The sequence below is a fragment of the Octopus sinensis genome, linkage group LG18, assembly GCF_006345805.1.
Source record: "Octopus sinensis linkage group LG18, ASM634580v1, whole genome shotgun sequence".
Taxonomy (NCBI): Eukaryota; Metazoa; Mollusca; class Cephalopoda; order Octopoda; family Octopodidae; genus Octopus; species Octopus sinensis.
In genome coordinates this window covers 3358811-3384517 of record NC_043014.1, presented here as the reverse complement: position 1 = coordinate 3384517, position 25707 = coordinate 3358811, and the positions used below count along the sequence as shown (strand labels likewise).

At 44.9% G+C, this 25707-nt stretch overlaps 1 protein-coding gene across 1 annotated transcript in view; it reads right to left on the bottom strand.

Moving 5' to 3' along the window:
- Positions 1–7648: 7648 nt before the first annotated feature.
- The window catches only part of LOC115221309 (fibrocystin-L-like), a 47918-nt gene continuing 29859 nt past the window's right edge, over positions 7649–25707 (bottom strand). The window contains exons 14-17 of the mRNA XM_029791470.2: positions 14538–14940; positions 12421–12602; positions 10057–10187; positions 7649–8663 (exon numbers count right to left, since the gene is read on the bottom strand). Coding sequence (XP_029647330.2) covers positions 10059–10187; positions 12421–12602; positions 14538–14940 — 714 coding nt within the window. The 3' untranslated portion in view covers positions 7649–8663; positions 10057–10058. The remainder of the gene's footprint in view (positions 8664–10056; positions 10188–12420; positions 12603–14537; positions 14941–25707) is intronic.

Sequence of the window (25707 nt, the reverse complement as noted above, 5' to 3'; positions counted from 1 at the left end):
CTTTAAATTACTGCCAAACCTTCTTGAAAAAATATGGAATGTGTTGAATGATGTTATCCTTGATATGCAAAATAAGGGGACGATTACAGAGCTGGGACCTCATTGATCACTGCAGTGGGCTGCTTGATCGGTTGGCCCAGGGCTGAATAGCACAACCACCACTCACCACCACCACCACTACTGCTGCTGCTGCTGTTGTTGTTAAGCAACAAGACCGGTAAGGGTGATTAGGTGAAGGTCTAGGGCTTAGGGGCAGGAGACCCCAGTCCTTGGAGGAAAAAAAAACTGGTCGTCTTGTAGTTGAGGGCTCTTTGTTGACGCCCGACACCACTGGGAGGTGGCCCTCGAAGTCGCTGGAAATGGAGATCTCCAGGTCCAAATTCTTGGACGGCTGCTGCATCTAATCTATAGTTGCTCTCTGCATTTTCAGAACAACAGGATGGTTGTTGCTGAATCATTGTTGACCGGTGGGGTGGTTGGTTCACTTGATCAGAGTCGAGCGAGTCAAGGTTAAATAACATATTGAGTCCGACACTCGCCAACCACCAACCACCATCACAGCCACCACCACCACCACCACAACCACCACCACCATCAACCACCACTACTACTCTTACTGTATCTAGTGTCTAGCTGTTCCCTCCATTTTCAAAGCTATCTCCCGTACTGTCTGTTTTGTGTGTTGAAACTAGCTTCATTTCCACCACCACCACCACCACCACCACCACCATTACGAATACTACTACTCTTACTACTACTACTACTACTACTGTCACTGTATTACCTTCAGCTGCTCCCCCCCCCCCAGTGCCAGTCCATTGACAAGACAAATGCATCATACACTCAGCTGACTTGGCTCTAAGACAAACTTCCAAGTATTGTTGAATAAAATAGATCCAACATCTCAAATGGACTTCTTCTCCTTCTTCTTCTTCTTCTCCTCATTCTTCTTCTCCTCCTCCTCCTTTCTTCTTTTCCTTCTTCGTCTTCTTCTTCTTCTCCTTATTCTTCTTTCTCTTCTTCTTCTCCTCCTCCTCCTTTCTTCTTCTTTTCTTTCTTCTTCTCCTTCTTCTTTCTCTTCTTCTTCTCCTTCTTCTTCTCCTCCTCCTCCTCTTTCTTCTTCTTCTCTTCTTCTTCTCCTCCTCCTCCTCTCCTCTTTCTTCTTCTTCTCCTCCCCTTTCTTCCTCTTCTCCTCCTCCTCTTTCTTCTTCTACTTCTCCTCCTCCTCCTCCTCTTTCTTCTTCTACTTCTCCTCCTCCTCCTCTCTCTTCTTCTACTTCTCCTCCTCCTCCTCTTTCTTCTACTTCTTCTCCTCCTCCTCCTCTTTCTTCTTCTTCTCCTCCCCTTTCTTCCTCTTCTCCTCCTCCTCTTTCTTCTTCTACTTCTCCTCCTCCTCCTCCTCTTTCTTCTACTTCTCCTCCTCCTCCTCTCTCTTCTACTTCTCCTCATTCTTCTTCTCCTCCTCCTCCTTTCTTCTTCTTCCTCTCCTCTTCCTCCTACATGCCTCCTCCCATTTCTTCTTCTTCCTCTCCTCCTCCCTTCTTCTTCCTCTTCTCCTCCCCTCCTTCTTTCTTCTCCTCCTCCTCCTTCTTCTTCTTCTTGATCCTCTCTTTCCACCTTTTGCTTTTCTTTCTCTTCTTTCTGCTCATCTCCTTCTTCGTCGCTTGATTCTCTTCTTCCTTTAAAGCTATCTATCTACCTATCTATATATATATATATATATATATATATATATATATATATATCACTGTGTGTATACACTTGTTTGTGTGTACCTTTACCATGATATCACAAGTTGTAAATGAGAATCACCATCATACAAGTGGTGTTGTTTATTTGCCTGTTCTCTATGAAAAGCATTCTGGCCCTGGGATAACATTATGTTGCTTTCAAACTGTTGAGCCATTGGCGACAGGATGGGCATCTGGTCATAGAAATTCTGTAGCACCAAATTTCATCTGACCCATGCAAGCATGGAAAAAGTAGATGTTAAACCAGTGAAGATAATGATGATGATATTTCCATCATTATTTTAATGACTACTTTTTTATGTCTGCAAAGTTGACCTTGGCTGGATTTGAACTCAAAACATAAAGTTGGAAAGAATGCCATTAACCGTTTTGTTCGGTGCAGTAACAATTCTGCCAAGAGTATGTTTAGCCAGAGTTTTCTACTCCCAGGTGCCCTTCCTATTGCCGGCCCCTACATGTTTTCATGTGGGGCAATAATCTTCCAGTCTATTAAACAACAAAAAGTTTGGACATGTTAGAACAGAAAACAAATGACTCTATGAATGAGCCTTTTGTTTACAAACACTACTACGCAAAAGAAAAAACCTGGATATGCTTTTAAAATGGACTTCAAGCAAATGACATCATTAATAAAATGCTATTGTTTATAATCAGCATATGCACATATAAAAGGTTAAAGACCCCCTTTGGTCATGAATGACCATGGGATTGCACCTAGAAAGTTACCCTCTGAGGCACAAGTCAGGGCAAGGTGATTTACGGAAGCCCTGCAGTCACCCATGCATACCAGCCTCCCCTCTATATGCCACCAATGTTATCCAAGGGAAAGGCAAAGGGGCTGATACAGCCTGGCACCTGTGACGTCACAACTCATTTCTACAGCTGAGTGAACTGGAGCAACGTGAAATAAAGTGTCTTGCTAAAGAACACAACATGTAGCCCGGTCCAGGAATTGAACTCACTACCTCAAGATTGTGAGTCAAATGCTCTAACCACTGGGCCATGTGCCTTCACACACACACTCACACGCATAGATGAGAGAATAGAGAATACTGGCTCATTCACACGCACAAACTCACTACCTTCAGTTTGCATACCAATCCTCATTTATGGTCAAGAATGTTGGATCATGGCCAGAAGAATACGGTCGGGAATAGAAGCAAAAGGGTGCATGTCTTGGAGATTAGGAAGTCTCTCCAGGTTGAGTTGCGACTTCTCTGCATTGAAAGATCACAGCTTTGCTACTCTAGTTATTATATGATTAGAATGTCACAGGAAAGAATTTCAAGTTGAGCCAAACATCAGGGGACTGAGTAGCAAACCAAGAGCAAGATGGTTGGATTATGTCCACAGTCTCACTTTCGGGGGGGTGGTCTTGAAAATCCAGAAGGAAAGCATTTGTTATATTTAAAATAGCTGAAAGAAGTGGCTGTGTGGTAAGTAGATTGCTTACCAACCACATGGTTCCGGGTTCAGTCCCACTGCGTGGCATCTTGGGCAAGTGTCTTCTGCTGTAGCCCCGGGCCGACCAATGCCTTGTGAGTGGATTTGGTAGACGGAAACTGAAAGAAGCCTGTCGTATATGTGTATGTATATATAAGTGTGTGTGTATATGTTTGTGTGTCTGTGTTTGTGTTTGTCCCCCTAGCATTGCTTGACAACCGATTATGGTGTGTTTACGTCCCCGTCACTTAGCGGTTCAGCAAAAGAGACCGATAGAATAAGTACTGGGCTTACAAAGAATAAGTCCCTGGGTCAATTTGCTCGACTAAAGGCGGTGCTCCAGCATGGCCGCAGTCAATTGACTGAAACAAGTAAAAGAGTAAAGAGCAAACACAGAGCATCTCAAAATAAATACAGTAATGAAAGGGTTAAATGTCACGTCCAATGGGGAATATTATATCATCATCTTTTGATGCTTGTCTTCCATGCTGGCATTGGTCACATGCTCAGACAATAGCCAATGAGTGCAAAGACTGCATTAGGCTCCAATGTCTGCTTTCAGAAATATTTATTGAGTGCTAAGTCCACAGGGTAAAGAGTGGCTCTAAGAGAAATCCAGGTGAGATGATATGGAGATAATTATGCAGATAAAACACGATTAGGCTTGATACTTATTTAAGACAATATTTCAATATCTTCCATCTGATGAAAGGATTTTAATATTGGCTCCTGGGTCTGTAGGGTTTACAAGTTGCAGCTATTAACCAGGCATTCCGGCCATTCACACACGGTTGGTTGTATTTCCAAATCTGTTCCTTCTACTTGCTGTAGTGGTGGTCATGGTAGGATCAATAAAAAATATAGCAGTGATATATGTCATCCAAACTTTTGTTTCAATGTATTTTTTTTAGGAAATCAAATGAAAAAAGACTTGTTCAAAAATGTTGTAGAAAAAACTTTATTCAAATTTCTTTATACATACATTTACTATATATATATGTTTGTGTATGTGTGTATTTTTATGTGTGTGTATGTATATATGTATATATATATATATATTATATATATATATATTATATATATATATATTATATATCTATATATATATATATATAGTTGGAATGAATGGAAAGCATGTTATTGATATTACATACGCGTTATTACATACGTTTCAACAACCATCAAATTATATGTCATTTCATCAGATGGAATATATCGAAATATAAAGACCAACTAAGAAACTGCATTTATATAAAAAAAGAATCACACTTAGACAAAGAAGAAAATAAACAACTTAAGTGATCAATAATTGATAAAAGATAATCAGCGTTGAGTATAACAAGGAGGTCTGGGGGATATCATAAAATAGTGAGAAGAAAAGAATAAAAATAAAAATGTGAAATAATGAAAAATAAAAAAATTAAAGTTATAACACTTTTGCCTTTTGTTATTTATCAATTATGCTATTTTTTATCTTTTAGATATATTGTTTTTGTCTTTTTTATGAAAGGGTAACATTTCAATCAGGTTATATTTTGATATCTTCCATCTGATGAAATGATCTGTAATTGATTAGTAATTGATGTATGCATGTGTGTGTGTGTGTGTGTGTGTGTACATATCTATATATAAAACATGTATATGTCTATATACATATATATATATGTGTATGTGTGTGAACATATACGTATGTATGTATGTATGTATGTCTGTATATATATATATATATATATATATATATATATATACGTATATATATACATATATATATATATATAATACACATAATATATATATATATATATATACATAAATATATACATATATATGTGTGTATATATATATATATATATATGTGTGTGTGTGTGTGTCTAGGACATTTACTGCCTCCATGGACATTTACCCCCCACCTCCCCAGGACAATTTACCCTTGAGGACAACAAATTATGATTTAAAACTTCTTAATATATTGGAGAGGAGGTAATTAACCAAGGGTGGGGGGGAGGTGTAATTGTCCTGGGGGTAGTTGTCATCGGAGGGATTTGTCCTATGGGGGGTAATTGTCCTTATACGATACGCACACATGCACACACATATGTATATATATATATATATATATATACTTGTGCTATGTATATAAATGTATGTATGTATAGTATAGTATACTGATATGTAAAATATTCACAGAAGATATATAAGTGATAACAGGTATAGTGTCCACTTCTTTAACCATAACAACAATAACAATAAAAATACTAATTTTAAAATAGATCAATCGGATAATAAAAACAAGTGTTCCAGGTTATAGAGTACAAAAAATATGAAATTCAAACAATTTGATATGGTGTGTATCTCCCCTCCACCCCACCCTCCCATTCTCTTGACAAAAATGCTTCACATACAGAATACTGACAAGTATTGGTTGGTTGGTTGGTTGGTTGGTGTGGTTTGAGGGAAATTGCTTTCACCTACTTTCAAACACATGCATATCTATATATGTGAATATATATATATATATATATATATATATATATATATATATATAATATATATATATATATATATATGTTATATTTCGGAATGGTCATTTTGCCAGTTTAGCCAATAAAAACACACGCACTATATATTTGGTGTTACTTTGCTTCAGCATTATTTATTTTTTACATTAATCTTAATCTTATTTCGGCCAGAGTTCTTTTGTCGCACTCCTGTGACCGCATCAGTGGTCCTTTGTTTTCTTCTTTCTTATTTGTGTCTCTCCTTACTAAATGTCAGCCATAGAAATACAAAATACAAAATAAGATTAAGATTAATGTAAAAAATAAATAACACTGAAGCAAAGTAACACCAAATATATAGTGCGTGTGTTTTTATTGACTAAACTGGCAAAATGACCATTCCGAAATACAACAATATCTGTTTCAACACATGACTTCACATAAAAGGTCTTGCACAACAAATATATAAACGTATATATATATATATATATATGCATATACATACACACACACACACACACACACGTATATATACATATTAGAAGAAATGAGGTACTCAGAAATTCGGATGGTTTTTATGTTTACAGATATTTAATAAATATCTGTAAATATAAAACCATCCGAATTTCTGAGTACCTCATTTCTTCTAATATATAATACCTGTACATCATCTCCAAACCTTCCAATATATATGTATATTATGTATATATATATATATATATATAATATATATATATATATATATATATATATATATATATATATATATATATATATATATTATATATATATATATATATATATATATATATATGCATGTATAATATGTATGTATGTATGTATGATATATATATATATATTGTGTGTGTGTGTGTGTGAATAACACGCAGGTTACATTGTCTATATGTGAGATAAACACCAAGAATATATTGTGGAAAGCAAACCAAAAAATATTTTCAAATAAAATAGAAAATGTATATCAAAGAAAATATGTTTGTTAGTTGATATAGACAAACTTTAGGGGATAATAATAATAATAACAATAATAATAATAATAATAATAACAACAATAACAATAACAACAACAAATAATAATAATAATAACAATAATAATAATAATAATAGTAATAATAATGATGACCATATCCACAGAGAGGTGAAGTGATTGGTACATTGGCCAAAGGTCAGCAGTTTGTAAGGGTGATGATGGTATTGAGGAACTGTGTTCTCGGGGAAGGGCCCCTGAAGATGCTGGCATAGGGAGGGTGGTTGATCAGTTTGGAGGGTCATGACTGGATGGTATGTTTTCTATGTGTGTATTGGTGCATGTGTATGTATGTATAGAGGTATATGCATGCAAGAATGTGTGTGTGTAATATGTATAATATATGTGTGTGTGTGTGTGTGCACGGGCACACATCTATATGTTTATATATATATGTAGTTATATATACATATATATATATACATTTATATATATATGTATTATATGTATGTATAGTATATATGTGTATATGTATATATTGTATATGTATGTGACAATATGGATATTTATTTATATGAATGTGTGTGTATATATATATATATAATATATATATATATATTATATATATATATATATATATATAATATATATATATAGTATATATATATATATATATATATATTATATATAATATATATATATATATATATATATATATATATATAAAGTTAACCCAAACATGAAAACACAACATGAGGACGTGGAACAAGTATAGTGTTATTGGACACTCAGGAAAGGAAGAAAGAAGGAGGTTTAATGTTTCGAGCGGAGCTCTTCATCAGAAACATAGGAAAAGGAAAGATCCAAGAAAGGGAAGACGGAGGAAAAAAATCACCAACGATACACACATGGTCACATATATATATATATATAATATATATATATATATATATATATATATATATATATATATATATATATATATATACATAAATATAAGAGAGTTACTGTTAAGTGGTTAACTCTAGTGCTAAAAATAGCTCCTTATTCTGGTATAGCCACCGAAGTTGTTTCCACAAAGAAATAACATTACCCTCAATGTAAGGAAAGTGAAACACAACGAAAAGATAGATTAATGCTGAACAATTGTTTCTTTATCAATATAATCAATATAATATGCAATTATACTCACATATTTATCTATAAGTCATCAGCAGCATTTGTCTTCGATACAATTTATTGGACCCTCACGAGCGTCAAGTACCCATGTGGTCCAATCGATTGCATACATAGTTGTGATTCAGGTATATATATATATATAAACACTTACATACATTCACACATGTATTAACATACACACATACATAATATATATATATGTATGTGGAATTTCCTATTGCAGATCTTCAGGAGACATGTGCAGCAGTTTATGAAAAGAACACTATTCATTCATAGCAGTTTATGGGGGGTGGATGGTCATGGTAATTTTGTAGCAATTTATAGACGTGGAAGGACGTATGAAATGGGAGGAGGGCGTAAGGGAGGTGAGAAATTTGTAGCAATTCATAAGTGGTTTGGGAGATATATGAGATATTTGAAATAATTAAAGAAGATATGGAAAAGAGATGTTCTCTCTGTGTTGATCAAACAGGAAACATTTACTTGTCATCAGGTATTTATCAGAGAAAGGACATGTATTGAATATTACATTTCAAGCATTCAGAGACATCAGGTGTTAACATCAACCATCAGACATAAATGATTAACCATTAAACATCAACATTAACCATCAGGCATAAAAAACATTAAGGAGATTATTTAATGTAACAATACATCAGACATCAGGTATTGAGTAAGCCATCATAGATGAGACTACCAAAACATGAAACAATCTTCAGGCAAAAAACATTAGACGTAAAAATACAAGACATCAAACATCAGACATTGACCATTGGGCACTGACAGGTCATTATTTACTTTCCAAATCTGAAAATAAATAAGAAAAAAAGTAGTTATTTTGGTCATTTAGAAATGTTTAATTTAATTCTGTTTTCACTTTTGTTATGATGCTGTGGGGGTATTGGGGGAAAGATGTCTTTTATAATCTGATGGTGTCTTGTAGAGTGGCATACTTGCATGAGATAGATGGAATTCTGCTGAGGCAGGTATTCTACAGCAGGATGCACTCCCTATTGCCAACCATCACCTGTTTCCAAGCAAAGTAATATTTTGCCATGGCCACATGGTATGACAGTAATATTCATTTATAATCATTACATGGTGTCAAGACATGTGTACACACAAAACACACACACACACACGCATTCTCACGCACACATGCAAACATACATACATACATATATATATATATATAGGCGCAGGAGTGGCTGTGTGGTAAGTAGCTTGCTTACCAGCCACATGGTTCCGGTTTCAGTCCCACTGCATGGCACCTTGGGCAAGTGTCTTCTACTACAGCCTCGGGCTGACCAAAGCCTTGTGAGTGGATTTGGTAGACGGAAACTGAAAGAAGCCCGTTGTGCAGCCTTCTGGCTTCCCAGACCCCTGTTGAACCGTCCAACCCATGCTAGCATGGAAAGCGGACGCTAAACGATGATGATGATGATATGTATATGTCTGTGTGTCTGTGTTTGTCCCCCCAACATCGCTTGACAACCGATGCTGGTGTGTTTATGTCCCTGTCATTCAGCGGTTTGGCAAGAGAGACTGATAGAATAAGTACTAGGCTTACAAAGAATAAGTCCTGGGGTCGATTTACTCGACTGAAGGCAGTGCTCCAGCATGGCCACAGTCAAATGACTGAAACAAGTAAAAGAATAAAAGAAAAGAATATGTGGAATGGAAGCACTCCGTCGGTTACGACGACGAGGGTTCCGGTTGATCCGACCAACGGAACAGCCTGCTCGTGAAATTAACGTGTAAATGGCTGAGCACTCCACAAACACGTGTATCCTTAACATAGTTCTTGGGGATATTCAGCGTGACACAGAGAGTGACAAGGCTGGCCCCTTGAAATACAGGTACAACAGAAACAGGAAGTAAGAGTGAGAGAAAGTTGTGGTGAAAGAGTACAGCAGGGATCACCACCACTCCATGCCGGAGCCTCGTGGAGCTTTTAGGTGTTTTCGCTCAATAAACACTCACAATGCCCAGTCTGGGAATCGAAACCGCGATCCTATGACCGCGAGTCCGCTGCCCTAACCACTGGGCCATTGCGCCTCCACAAAAGAAAAGAATATAGATGCATGTACAAGAAGTGTCTTTGATTGTCCATCCACCAAGTTCATTCAGAAGGCTATGACCATTCCTCTATAGATACTATTTCTGTTGTTTGAGTTCAAAAGTAAGATTAAAAACATACCTTTATTTGGGAATCACTTGGAATTTCAGCAAAAGAAAGAAGATGGCGCCAGCAAGCAGGAGGGTGACGGCCACTGACACTCCAACGACGATCTCTAAAGGAAACGTCTTGGTCTTCGTAACTTTACCATCCTAAAAACACACAGACATATACGAAGAATTATTGAGTATACTTACACAAAAAGGAAGATAAGATCCTTTCTATTATAGGCACAAGGGCTGAAATTTAAGGGAGGGGTGTAGTTGATTACATCGACCCCAGTACCCAACTGGTACTTATTTTAGTGACCCCGAAAGGATGACAGGTAAAGTTGAAAAAGGAAAATAGAATTTAGTAGGGCTGGTTCCTATTATATCCCTTATTTCTTTATTGCCCACAAGGGGCTAAACGTAGAGGGGACAAACAAGGACAGACAAAGGGATTAAGTCGATTACATCGACCCCAGTGCGTAACTGGTACTTAATTTATCGACCCCCGAAAGGATGAAAGGCAAAGTCGACCTCAGCGGAATTTGAACTCAGAACGTAACAGCAGACAAAATACCTGTTTCTTTATTGCCCACAAGGGGCTAAACATAGAAGGGACAAACAAGGACAGACAAAAGGATTAAGTCGATTACATCGACCCCAGTGCGTAACTGGTACTTAATTTATCGACCCCTGAAAGGATGAAAGGTAAAGTTGACCTCGGCAGAATTTGAACTTAGAACGTAGCGGCAGACAAAATACCTATTTCTTTACTACCTACAAGGGGCTAAACATAGAGGGGACAAACAAGGACAGACAAAGGGATTAAGTCGATTACATCAACCCCAGTGCGTAACTGGTACTTAATTTATCGACCCCGAAAGGATGAAAGGCAAAGTGGACCTCGGCAGAATTTGAACTCACAACGTAGCGGCAGACATAATATGGCCACGCATTTGACCCCAGTCTCCAACTGGTACTTATTTTATCAACCCTGATTTTGAACTCAGAATGTAAAGACAATGCCTTAGTAATAATAATTATTTCCCCTATAGGCACAAGGCCTGAAATTGTGGGGAAGTGGGAGAGTTGATTACGTCAGCCCTAGTGCACAGCCAGTGCTCCTTTTACTGACCCCTAAAGAATGAAAGGCAAAGTCAATCTCGGCAGAATTTGAACTCAGAACGTAAAGACAGATGAAATGCCACAAGGCATTTCACCCAGCATGCTAACAATTCAGCCAGCTCACTACCTTAATAATAATAATAATAATAATAATAATAATAATAATAATAATAATATAAAATAATAATAATAATAATAATTAAGTGAGAGAGCAGTGCATGCCATCAAAGTGACACTGGGGTAAAATATACGAAGCCCAGTATACCCATCATGACTACCCGTCTGATAAGGGTACACCAGGCACATGCATCACAACCATATGTGCGTGACAGGGTGATCTCATATCAAGATAAACTGTGCATGACATTACAGATGGGGCAAAGTTAGAATTTTCTTTTGGTTGAGTAGCCCATCCCGCTCAAAAGGTCCTTGAATAAGGATTGTTTAAGGATGTTGAAAGAACCACCCATGTTTCCAGAGGTGAATTATTCAAACCTCAAAGAATCCCTCTCAACACATAGCTATGATGCTCCCCCACTACTTCTGCTCGTGATCAGAGATGCACATATCATCAGCCACTAAGGGACATGCTCAACTGGTTAAGGTCAAACAACTGACAAGCAAATCTGTGGTATTGAGCAGAATATTTGCTGTAGCCCATCTTTTAATATTATTATTATTATTATTATTATTATTATTATTATTATTATTATTATTATTATATGTTTGACTTTTGCTTTATATTTGTACAAGTTGGCTCCAAGTCACACCCAGAGACCTCAAGAGACAACAGGTTGGGAGTTCATGTTGTTGTTATGCCTAGTGTGCCATATTTTTGTTTTAAACCCTGAGATTACATAGAAAGTATTTTGCGTAGGATATGAGCAGTTCCCATGAGCACTATCTTTTGAATTTCTGCCATTTTTGGGTTTCCTTGTATCTGATATCTGATATTATCATTATTATTATTATAATTATTATTATTATTAATTAATTAATTAATTAATTAATGAAAAATATAAAGTCATCATTTTAAAATTTCACTTTGCTCTTCTCACCAATGAAATTTTTTTCCTTGTAAGAAATTTTGGGAGATTTTTGTTTCATTTCTAATTCTATATTTAAATATACAGAGACAACCAAATGTCAACTTTTCAAACAAAATAAAAAAATTATCCCCCTCCTCCAACAACAATAATACAACAACAACACTGGCCACAACAACAACAACAGCCACAGCAACAACAACAACAAGTACAACGGTATAACATACCTTTGATCCACAAGATGAACCAAGAAATCGTGTCCCATTCACTTGTATGCTAAAAATAATGTAGGCCTGGTGTGAGTTGAATGTGATCTTTTGCTGTTCCTTGGCCATGTCACAGATCATCTTTGATGCCGCTGATACCTCGTTGATGTTACCGTATAACTTGACGAAGACATCCATCATATCTGGGAGGAGGGAAGAAAAGAGAGAGAGAAATGTCAGGGACGGAATGGCAGGGAGAGAAGTATGAGAGATGGAACGACAAGGAAGAGACATCGACCCCAGTACTTGACTGGTACATCATTTCATCAAAAACAAAAAAAAAACAAAAACAAAAAAGGATGATAGGCAAAGCTGACCTCGGCGGAATTTGAACTCAGAACGTTGAGAACCAGAATGTCCTTGAGCATTTTGTGTGATGTAATAACTCTCTCTTTTACTCTTTTACTCGTTTCAGTCATTTGACTGCGGCCATGCTGGAGCACAGCCTTTAATCGAGCAACTCGACCCCGGTACTTATTCTTTTGTAAGTCCAGTACTTATTCTATCGGTCTCTTTTGCCGAACCGCTAAGTGACGGGGACATAAACACACCAGCATCGGTTGTCAAGACACACAAACACAAACACACACACACATACATATATACGACGGGCTTCTTTCAGTTTCCGTCTACCAAATCCACTCACAAGGCTTTGGTCGGCCCGAAGCTATAGCAGAAGACACTTGCCCAAGGTGCCACGCAGTGGGATTGAACCCAGAACCATGTGGCTGGTAAACATTTCTGCACCTTCTTCTAATTTATCATTTTAAGGAATAATAAGGCCAGCAATTTTGAGAGGAGGGTCAAAGTCGATTTACATTGGCTCCAGGGTTATTTTATCGATCTCAAAAGGATGAAAGGTTAAGTCGACCACAGTGGAATTTGAACTTAGAGCGTAAAGTCAGACGAAATGCTGTTAAGTAATTTGTCCGGCATGGTAATCATTCCGCCAGCTCACCATCTTGATAGTAATAATAATAATAGGCGCAGGAGTGGCTGTGTGGTAAGTAGCTTGCTAACCAACCACATGGTTCCGGGTTCAGTCCCACTGCGTGGCATCTTGGGCAAGTGTCTTCTGCTATAGCCCCAGGCCGACCAATGCCTTGTGAGTGGATTTGGTAGACGGAAACTGAAAGAAGCCTGTCGTATATATGTATATATATATATGCGTGTGTGTATTTGTGTGTCTGTGTTTGTCCCCCTAGCATTGCTTGACAACCGGTGCTGGTGTGTGTTTACGTCCCCATCACTTAGCGGTTCGACAAAAGAGACCGATAGAATAAGTACTGGGCTTACAAAGAATAAGTCCCGGGGTCGATTTGCTTGACTAAAGGTGGTGCTCCAGCATGGCCGCAGTCAAATGACTGAAACAAGTAAAAGAGTAAAGAGTAAGAGTAATCCTTTCTACTATACGCACACGGCCCGACATTTGGGTGTAGGGGGTGGCGGGTGGGGTGCTGGTCAATTAGATCGACCGCCATGGTTTCACCGGTGCTTAATCTATCAACCTCGAAAGGATGAAAGGCAAAGTTGACCTCGGTGGAATTTCAACTCAGAAAATAAGCACAGATGAAATTCCATTAAGAATTTTGTCCGGTGGGCTAACAATTCTGCCAGCATGCCGTCTTATTATTATTATTATTATTATTATTATTATTATTATATGTTTGACTTTGGCTTTGCATTTGCACAAGTTGGCTCCAAGTCTCACCCAGAGACCTCAAGACACAAGTTAGAAGTTCATGTTGTTGTTATGCCTAGAGTGCCATATATTTAGTTTTGTACATATTATTATTGATTTGACTTAGGTTCAGTAGTATTTACATGAGAAGCAGGTTACAACCTGTAACCTTAGACCCTCCCAAAAACCCTTCGTGTCCCTAACAGGCAAAATTTCTATAGAAGCCCTGCAGGATATTCTTGTCCAATCTTCTTCAATCATTAGTCTTATATCTTTGTTTACCGTTCCCTAGGGACCGATTATTATAGGCACAACCTTTACAGATTATCATTTTAATTACTATACTAATTATATAATTAAAGCTTAAATTAAGAAGGTTGTTAATCAAGTTACTTACTATTTTCCGATTCGGACACCAGTACCTCTGGAAAAGTGACCTTTGGGTACTTATAGATTAAGTAGTTTTCCATTAACACTCGGAAATACTTTTCGTTGGTTGACCCAACCTTGTTGTAGTCGATGTCAACGAGTATCTTAATTGAACTTGACACGGGGTCGCTAAACACCAGAACGTGCGACTGCTTCACTCGAATTTCTTCCTCGGCAACGATCGTGTATTCATTCGGTGTCGACGTGGTGGTCAGTTGGATGATGTAGACGCCTGGTTTTGTAAACATTATATCGTTGAAAACCAACTGGTTGTTGACTGTGTCCTCTTTCACTTCTGTATCGATGTTGTACACGGAACCATAGTACAGGTATGGCTTTACCAGTACAGCTTTCACCTGCCACTTGTGTTTCTATTTTAATATATAAAGAAATATAATTATGCAGTACTTATTTATTATTTCTTTATTACCCATAAGGAGCGAAACATAGAGGGGACAAACAAGGACATACAAAGGTATTAAGTCGATTATATCCACTCCAGTGTGTAACTGGTACTTAATTTATCGACCCCGAAAGGATGAAAGACAAAGTCGACCTCGGCGTAATTTGAACTCAGAACGTAAAGACAGACGAAATACCTATTTCTTTACTACCCACAAGGGGCTAAACATAGAGGGGACAAACAAGGACATACAAAGGTATTAAGTCGATTATATCCACTCCAGTGTGTAACTGGTACTTAATTTATCGACCCGAAAGGATGAAAGACAAAGTCGACCTCGGCGGAATTTGAACTCAGGACGTAACGGCAGGCGAAATACTGCTAAGCATTTCGCCCGGCGTGCTAACGTTTCTGCCAGCTCGCTGCAGTACTTATTTATGTGTCTGTCCATCTATCTACGAGGGGTGTATGAACAATTCCTGGTTTTAAGGGTACTGACAAAGGCCTGGTTCACAAGGCTTAGAAAAACTAAAGGGCTGTTGCAATATGTGTGTGAATCTGAGAGGGGAAAACCTTGAACAAAACTCATAATTAGCTGATCCTCCTGTATTATCTTTTACCCAAAACCAGGAACTTTTCAGCATCCCCTTGTATTTATCTATCTATCTATCTATCTATCTATCTATCTATCTCTCTATCTATCTATCTATCTATCTATCTATCTATCTATCTGTCTGTCTGTCTGTCTGTCTATCTATCTAGCTAGCTAGCTATCTATCTATCCATCCATCTCTCTATCTATCTATCTATCTATCTATCTATCTATCCATCCATCCATCCATCCATCCATCCATCCATCCATCCATCCATCTATCTATCTATCTATCTATCTATCTATCTATCTATCTATCTATCTGCCAAACACGAAGGATGTGCTGTCAGAGCTAGGATGCGTGCTCTAAGGAACGAAGGTGTTGGAGCCGCGAGAGAGGCCCGGGTGGCAGAGGCGCAACAGGGCAACAAAGCCACCATTCGGTCCCTGGTAGATGAACAGGGGCGCGAATTGCTCGAGCCAAGTAAAATGTGTGAGGCCTTTCAGCAGCATTTGCCCGACTGTTCGGAACGAGTGGAGGGCAGAACGTAGGGTGGACTTCAGTGCTACCTACATAGCCTACCACGACTCTCGACAAGAAAGGCAGGGGTGCTGCGAAGGTGCCATCACGGCGGCGGAAGTGCAGGAAGCGATGGCAGAATGCTCGGGGGACAAATCACCGGGTTTGGATGGTCTACCCTACGAGCTTTACAATTGTATGCCAGACTTGTTTGAGATCTCTTGGCGGCGGTGTACTGCAACTGGCAGCAAAACGGGAGCATTCCTGGTTTTGTGAGCCGAGGAGCCGTAACACTGCTGAAGAAAGATCTAAACAAGGGAAATGTAATAGATAACTTTAGGCCCATCACTCTGCTTAATGCAGACTTGAAAATTTTGGCCAAGGTGCTAGCCAAGAGGTTGGCGCTTGTCATCGAGAAACTGGTCGACAGGGCGCAAACATACGCCGTGCCAGGCCGGACCATCCATGACAACCTCCACTGATGATGCGCTACATCATAGACAGGGTAGTTAACGAACCTGGCATGGGTGGGGCGCTGATCAATTGGATCAATCGAAAGCTTTCGATAGGGTGGACCATCGATACTTGGAGGCGGTCCTCGGAGCGGCTGGCTTCGGTCCCGTCTTCCGGGCTGGATAGCCGCTTTGTACAGAGGCATCCGTTCGGTAATTCGCGTGAATGGACATCTATCGAGACCCTTCGACATCGCACGTTCGGTCCGTCAGGGATGCCCCCTCTCGTCGCTTCTATACGTATTGACTCTCGAGCCATTATTGCGGAAGCTGGCAACCTTGAGAGGCATCCCGCAAGAACTGGGATGCGGGACGAGCGTGTCTGCATATGCAGACGACGTCACCGTCATAGTGTCTAGCCACGAGCACATCGAGCAGGCGGCGAGACACTGAAAAACTACGAAGCGGTGACAGGAGCGAAAATCAACCGGGAAAAGTCAGTGGGCTGCGACTCGGCACCTGGAGAAGCAAGCCCATGCCGTCCACCAGCGCCTCCGTCGTGGGACGCTGGACCGACGGCCCGATTGAGTTGCTCGGGTCTGGTTTGGTCGGAACTCCAAGTGGAGAAGAACTGGAACGAGATAACGAGTAGGGTGGTCACTCTCGCCCGGCAATGGGTGGTGAGAGAGGAAACTGTCCCTAAAAGGCGGGCGGAGGTGGCGAACACGTACATCGCGTCCGTCATCTACTACCGCCTGACCGTCGTACCTTGTCCCGACCCTACCATCACCAAACTAGAACGCATTCTCTTTCGCTTCTTGTGGAAAGGATGCGTCCCGATGGTCAGGCGATCCATTTGCTGTCAATACCCGTTAAAAGGAGGGCTGGGCATGCCGTGGTTGATGATGCGCAGACACGCGCTGAGACTGCGACATCTCTGGCTCTATGTAGACGACGGTGAACAGGTGTGGTCGCCGTTTGTGAGGCACGCTTTCCCGCAGCTCGTCTCCATGACCGAACTGCAGTCGTGGATCAAAAAGAGGCCGAAGAAGGGCGAATGGCACAGCGAGTGTCGCGTTGCTCTCAAGCAACTCTGCCGTCCTGGGTCGACCTTGAGTGACTTCAACACAACCAAAGCATTCTATAGGGGTTTAGTGGAGGGGAGGTACGACGACGAGCTCGGGGCGAACCTGGACGTCGACGAGGAGTACCTGACCCGCTGTTCAGGACGACTTTCGGGCCAGGGCCCATGGACAACTTCCAGAGATCCCTGCCTGGCAGTGCTACCGAGAAGCGCTACCCGTTCGGGATAAGCTCTACAGACACGGCTCGAGAAACACGGGGCCGACCTGCCCGAGATGCAGTCAGAGCGACGAAACCGTTCTGCACGCACTCGTGCAGTGTCCAACAATTTCCGACCTGTGGGCTTGTGTCGAACAACTGCTGTCACGTGTGGGACGAGTCGGTTTATCAGCTGAGTCTATCGTTAATATTGTCACGCCTCCCTCCTTCAAACGGGAAGGAAGAGCTATTTTCATCATCCTTGTGGCTATGGTGAAAGAATGTATCTGGTGGACGCGTCTGAAAGGATTGGAGACAAACACTTTCCTCTCTGGTCAATCTCTCATCAACTTCTTCAAGTACCACTTGAAAAGGAAAGTGAGAGTAGAGAGGCAAGTTTTGTCTAGCGAATGTTTTAAAAAAAGATGGGTGAATGTAGCAAGAATGGCACGTATGAATGACGAAGCCACCTTGAGCATGATCCTATGAACCAGAAATTGAAAACAGAGAGTTGCTTATTTGCAAAAAAAAAAAAAAAGAAATATAACATGTGACTCCATTCACCGAGGTTACCGTGGTCTTTTCCGTAGGCTTTTCTTTCCACGGGTAAACCTCACCTGTCCTCCCCTTTACACTTCATATTGACATTTCTGTGATAACGATCCCTATTGATCAAATTTTTTTTTTTTTCCTCTCCCCTTTTTTTTTAACCCCCCTTTTTTTTGTCCTCTTTCTCTCCTTTTACGATCCCTTTTGATCGAAACTCCCCCTTCCTTTTTTTTTTTTAAACCTTCAAAAGAAAAGCTCTACCTTGTAATTTGTTCTATCTGTGTGCAGCCCTGTGTGGCTAATAAAGAAACATATCTATCTATCTATCCATCTATCTATCTATCTATCTATCTATCTATCTATCTATCTATCTATCAGCCAATCTATTTATATCTGTCTGTTTGTCTGTCTAATATATATATTCATATTTATATGCACACACACACATAAATATATTATACTATAAGCCTTCCGTCATAATTTTCTCTACATGACTTGCAAAGCCTTTCGGATTTGTTTATGAATATCGTATATAGCATTAACCAGTTCAAGTATATATTAACTAAATTTGAGTGAAATTGACAAACCAGTCAACCAGGCGACCCACCGACCAACCAGTCATGACCAACCGATCCACGTCCAACTGATAAACCAGCCAACAAGGCGAACCACCGAACAACCAGCCAGCCAGCAACCAGCCGACAAACCAGCCAGCCAGCAACCAACCGACAAACCAGTCATGACAAACTCATCCACGTCCAAGCGACAAACCAGCCAACCAGGCGACCCACCAAACAACCAGCCACCCAGCAACCAGCCGACAAACCAGCCGACCAGCCAACAAACCAGCCAACCAGGCGACCCACCAAACAACCAGCCATCCAGCAACCAGCCGACAAACCAGCCAACCAGCCAAAAAACCAGCCAACCAGGCGACCCACCGACCAACCGGCCAACCAGCAACCAACCGACAAACCAGTCATGACCAACCGATCCACGTCCAACCGACAAACCAGCCAACCAGGTGACCCACCGACCAACCAGCCAGCCAGCCGATCTGACGACCAGCCGACAAACCAGCCAACCAGGTGACCCACCGACCAACCAGCCAGCCAGCAACCAACCGACAAACCAGCCAACCAGTCAATCGACCACCAACCGACAAACCAGCCAGCCAGGCGACCCACCGACCAACCGGCCAACCAGCAACCAACCGACGAACCAGTCATGACCAACCGATCTACGTCCAGCCGACAAACCAGCCAACCAGGTGACACACCGACCAACCAGGCAGCCAGCAACCAACCGACAAACCAGCCAACCAACCAATCGACCACCATCCGACAAACCAGCCAACCAGGCGACCCACCGACCAACCGGGCAGCCAGCACCCAACCGACAAACCAGCCAGCCAGGCGACCCACCGACCAACCGACCAACCAGCAACCAACCGACAAACCAGCCAACCAACCAATCGACCACCATCCGACAAACCAGCCAACCAGCAACCAAATGACAAACCAGTCATGACCAACCGATCCACGTCCAGCCGACAAACCAGCCAACCTGGCGACCCACCGACCAACCAGCCAGCCAGCCGATCTGACGACCAGCCGACAAACCAGCCAGCCAGGCGACCAACCGACAAACTAGCCAACCAGCAACCAACCGACAAACCAGCCAACCAGCCAATCAACCACCAACCGACAAACCAGCCAACCAGCAACCAACCGACGAACCAGTCATGACCAACCGATCTACGTCCAGCCGACAAACCAGCCAACCAGGTGACACACCGACCAACCAGGCAGCCAGCAACCAACCGACAAACCAGCCAACCAGCCAATCGACCACCATCTGACAAACCAGCCAACCAGGCGACCCACCGACCAACCGGGCAGCCAGCAACCAACCGACAAACCAGCCAACCAGGCGACCCACCGACCAACCGGCCAACCAGCAACCAACCGACAAACCATACCAACCAACCAATCGACCACCATCCGACAAACCAGCCAACCAGCACCCAAATGACAAACCAGTCATGACCAACCGATCCACATCCAGCCGACAAACCAGCCAACCTGGCGACCCACCCACCAACCAGGCAGCCAGCCGATCTGACGACCAGCCGACAAACCAGCCAGCCAGCCAATCGACCACCAACCGACAAACCAGCCAACCGGGTGACCCACCGACCAACCAGCCAGCCAGCAACCAACCGACAAACCAGCCAACCAGTCAATCGACCAGCAACCGACAAACCAGCCAGCCAGGCGACCCACCGACCAACCAGCCAACCAGCAACCAACCGACGAACCAGTCATGACCAACCGATCTACGTCCAGCCGACAAACCAGCCAACCAGGTGACACACCGAGCAACCAGGCAGCCAGCAACCAAACCGACCAACCAGCCAACCAGCCAATCGACACCATCCGACAAACCAGCCAACCAGGCGACCCACCGACCAAACGGGGGCAGCCCCAGCACAACCGACAAACCAGCCAACCAGGCGAGCCACCGACCAACCGGCCAACCAGCAACCAACCGACAAACCAGCCAACCAACCAATCTACCACCATCCGACAAACCAGCCAACCAGCAACCAAATGACAAACCAGTCATGACCAACCGATCCACGTCCAGCCGACAAACCAGCCAACCTGGCGACACACCGACCTACCAGCCAGCCAGCCGATCTGACGACCAGCCGACAAACCAGCCAGCCAGGCGACCAACCGACAAACTAGCCAACCAGCAACCAACCGACAAACCAGCCAACCAGCCAATCGACCACGAACCGACAAACCAGCCAGCCAGGCGACCCACCGACCAACCAGCCAACCAGCAACCAACCGACGAACCAGTCATGACCAACCGATCTACGTCCAGCCAACAAACCAGCCAACCAGGCGACCCACCGACCAACCAGCCAACCAGCAACCAACCGACAAACCAGTCACGACCAACCGATCCACGTCCAGCCAACAAACCAGCCAACCTGGCGACCCACCGACCAACCAGGCAGCCAGGAACCAACCGACAAACCAGCCAACCAGCCAATCGACCACCATCCGACAAACCAGCCAACCAGGCGACCCACCGACCAACCGGGCAGCCAGCAACCAACCGACAAACCAGCCAACCAGCCAATCGACCACCATCCGACAAACCAGCCAACCAGCAACCAAATGACAAACCAGTCATGACCAACCGATCCACGTCCAGCCGACAAACCAGCCAACCTGGCGACCCACCGACCAACCAGTCAGCCAGCAACCAACCGACAAACCAGCCAACCAACCAATCGACCACCATCCGACAAACCAGCCAACCAGACGACCCACCGACCAACCAGGTAGCCAGCAACCAACCAACAAACCAGCCAACCAGCCAATCGACCACCATCCGACAAACCAGCCAACCAGACGACCCACTGACCAACCAGGCAGCCAGCAACCAACCGACAAACCAGCAAACCAGGCGACCCACCGACCAACCAGGCAGCCAGCAACCAACCGACAAACCAGTCACGACCAACCGATCCACGTCCAGCCGACAAACCAGCCAACCAGGCGACCCACCGACCAACCAGCAGGCCAGCAACCAACCGACAAACCAGCCAACCAGCCAATCGACCACCATCCGACAAACTAGCCAACCAGGCGACCCACCGACCAACCAGGCAGCCAGCAACCAACCGACAAACCAGCCAACCAGCCAATCGATCACCATCCGACAAACCAGCCAACCAGTCGACCCACCGACCAACTAGCCAACCAGCAACCAAACGAGAAACCAGTCATGACCAACGGATCCACGTCCAGCCGACAAACCAGCCAACCAGGCGACCCACCGACCAACCAGGCAGCCAGCAACCAACCGACAAACCGCCAACCAGCCGATCGACGACCAACCGGCCAACCAGCAACCAGCCGACAAACCAGCCAGCCAGCAACCAACCGTCAAACCAGTCATGACCAACCGATCAACGTCCAGCCGAGAAACCAGCCAACCAGGCGACCCACCGACCAACTGGCCAACCAGCAACCAGCCGACAAACCAGCCAGCCAGCCAGCAACCAAACGACAAACCAGTCATGACCAACCGATCCACGTCCAGCCGACAAACCAGCCAACCAGGCGACCCACCAAACAACCAGCCACCCAGCAACAAGCCGACAAACAAGCCAACCAGCCAACAAAACAGCCAACCAGGCGACCCACCGACCAACCGGCCAACCAGCAACCAACCGACAAACCAGTCATGACCAACCGATCCACGTCCAAACCAGCCAACCAGGTGACCCACCGACCAACCAGCCAGCCAGCCGATCTGACGACCAGCCGACAAACCAGCCAGCCAGGCGACCAACCGACAAACCAGCCAACCAGCCAATCGACCACCAACCGACAAACCAGCCAACCAGGTGACCCACCGACCAACCAGCAAGCCAGCAACCAACCGATAAACCAGCCAACCAGTCAATCGACCACCAACCGACAAACCAGCCAACCAGGCGACCCACCGACCAACCGGGAAGCCAGCAACCAACCAACAAACAGCCAACCAGGCGACCCACCGGCCAACCGGCCAACCAGCAACCAACCGACAAACCAGCCAACCAGCCAATCGACCACCATCCGACAAACCAGCCAACCAGCAACCAAATGACAAACCAGTCATGACCAACCGATCCACGTCCAGCCGACAAACCAGCCAACCTGGCGACCAACCAGGCAGCCAGCAACCAACCGACAAACCAGCCAACCAACCAATCGACCACCATCCGACAAACCAGCCAACCAGACGACCCACCGACCAACCAGGTAGCCAGCAACCAACCAACAAACCAGCCAACCAGCCAATCGACCACCATCCGACAAACCAGCCAACCAGCAACCAAATGACAACCCAGTCATGACCAACCGATCCACGTCCAGCCGACAAACCAGCCAACCTGGCGACCAACCGGGCAGCCAGCAACCAACCGACAAACCAGCCAACCAACCAATCGACCACCATCCGACAAACCAGCCAACCAGACGACCCACCGACCAACCAGGCAGCCAGCAACCAACCGACAAACCAGTCATGACCAACCGATCCACGTCCAGCCGACAAACCAGCCAACCAGGCGACCCACTGACCAACCAGCCAGCCAGCAACCAGCCGACAAACCGGCCAGCCAGCAACCAAACGACAAACCAGTCATGACCAACCGATCCACGTCCAGCCGACAAACCAGCCAACCAGGCGACCAACCGACCAACCGGCCAACCAGCAACCAGCCGACCAACCAGCCAGCCAGCAACCAGCCGACAAACCAGTCATGACCAACTGATCCACGTGCAGCCGACAAACCAGCCAACCAGCCAATCGACCACCATCCGACAAACCAGCCAACCAGGCGACCCACCGACCAACCGGGCAGCCAGCAACCAACCGACACACCAGCCAACCAGGCGACCCACCGACCAACCAGGCAGCCAGCAACCAACCGACAAACCAGCCAAGCAGCCAATCGACCACCATCCGACAAACCAGCCAACCAGGCGACCCACCGACCAACCAGGCAGCCAGCAACCAACCGACAAACCAGCCAACCAGCCAATCGACCACCATCCAACAAACCAGCCAACCAGGCGACCCACCGACCAACCGGGCAGCCAGCAACCAACCAATCGACCACCATCCGACAAACCAGCCAACCAGACGACCCACCGACCAACCAGGTAGCCAGCAACCAACAAACCAGCCAACCAGCCAATCGACCACCATCCGACAAACCAGCCAACCAGGCGACCCACCGACCAACCAGGCAGCCAGCAACCAACCGACAAACCAGCCAACCAGCCAATCGATCACCATCCGACAAACCAGCCAACCAGGCGACCCACCGACCAACCGTGCAGCCAGCAACCAACCGACAAACCAGCCAACCAGGCGACCAACCGACCAACCGGCCAACCAGCAACCAGCCGACAAACCAGCCAGCCAGCAACCAACCGACAAACCAGTCATGACCAACCGATCCACGTCCAGCCGACAAACCAGCCAACCAGGCGACCCACCGACCAACCGGCCAACCAGCAACCAGCCGACAAACCAGCCAGCCAGCCAACCAGGCGACCCACCGACCAACCAGGCAGCCAGCAACCAACCGACAAACCAGCCAACCAGCCAATCGACCACCATCCAACAAACCAGCCAACCAGGCGACCCACCGACCAACCGGGCAGCCAGCAACCAACCAATTGACCACCATCCGACAAACCAGCCAACCAGGCGACCCACCGACCAACCAGGCAGCCAGCAACCAACCGACAAACCAGCCAACCAGCCAATCGACCACCATCCAACAAACCAGCCAACCAGGCGACCCACCGACCAACCGGGCAGCCAGCAACCAACCAATCGACCACCATCCGACAAACCAGCCAACCAGGCGACCCACCGACCAACCAGACAGCCAGCAACCAACCGACAAACCAGCCAACCAGCCAATCGATCACCATCCGACAAACCAGCCAGCCAGCAACCAAACGACAAACCAGTCATGACCAACCGATCCACGTCCAGCCGACAAACCAGCCAACCAGGTGACCCACCGACCAACCGGGCAGCCAGCAACCAACCGACAAACCAGCCAACCAGGCGACCCACCGACCAACCAGGCAGCCAGCAACCAACCGACAAACCAGCCAACCAGGCGACCAACCGACAAACCGGCCAACCAGCAACCAGCCGACCAACCAGCCAGCCAGCAACCAACCGACAAACCAGCCAACCAGGCGACCAACCGACCAACCGGCCAACCAGCCGACCAACCGACAACCAGCCAACCAGGCGACCAACCGACCAACCGGCCAACCAGCCGACCAACCGACAAACCAGCCAACCAGGCGACCCACCGACCAACCAGGCAGCCGGCAACCAACCGACAAACCAGTCATGACCAACCGATCCACGTCCAGCCGACAAACCAGCCAACCAGGTGACCCACCGACCAACCGGGCAGCCGCAACCAACCGACAAACCAGCCAACCAGGCGACCCACCGACCAACCGGCCAACCAGCCGACCAACCGACAAACCAGCCAACCAGGCGACCCACCGACCAACCAGGCAGCCGGCAACCAACCGACAAACCAGTCATGACCAACCGATCCACGTCCAGCCGACAAACCAGCCAACCAGGCGACCCACCGACCAACCAGGCAGCCAGCAACCAACCGACAAACCAGCCAACCAGGCGACCAACCGACCAACCGGCCAACCAGCAACCAGCCGACAAACCAGGCAGCCAGCCAGCAACCAAACGACAAACCAGTCATGA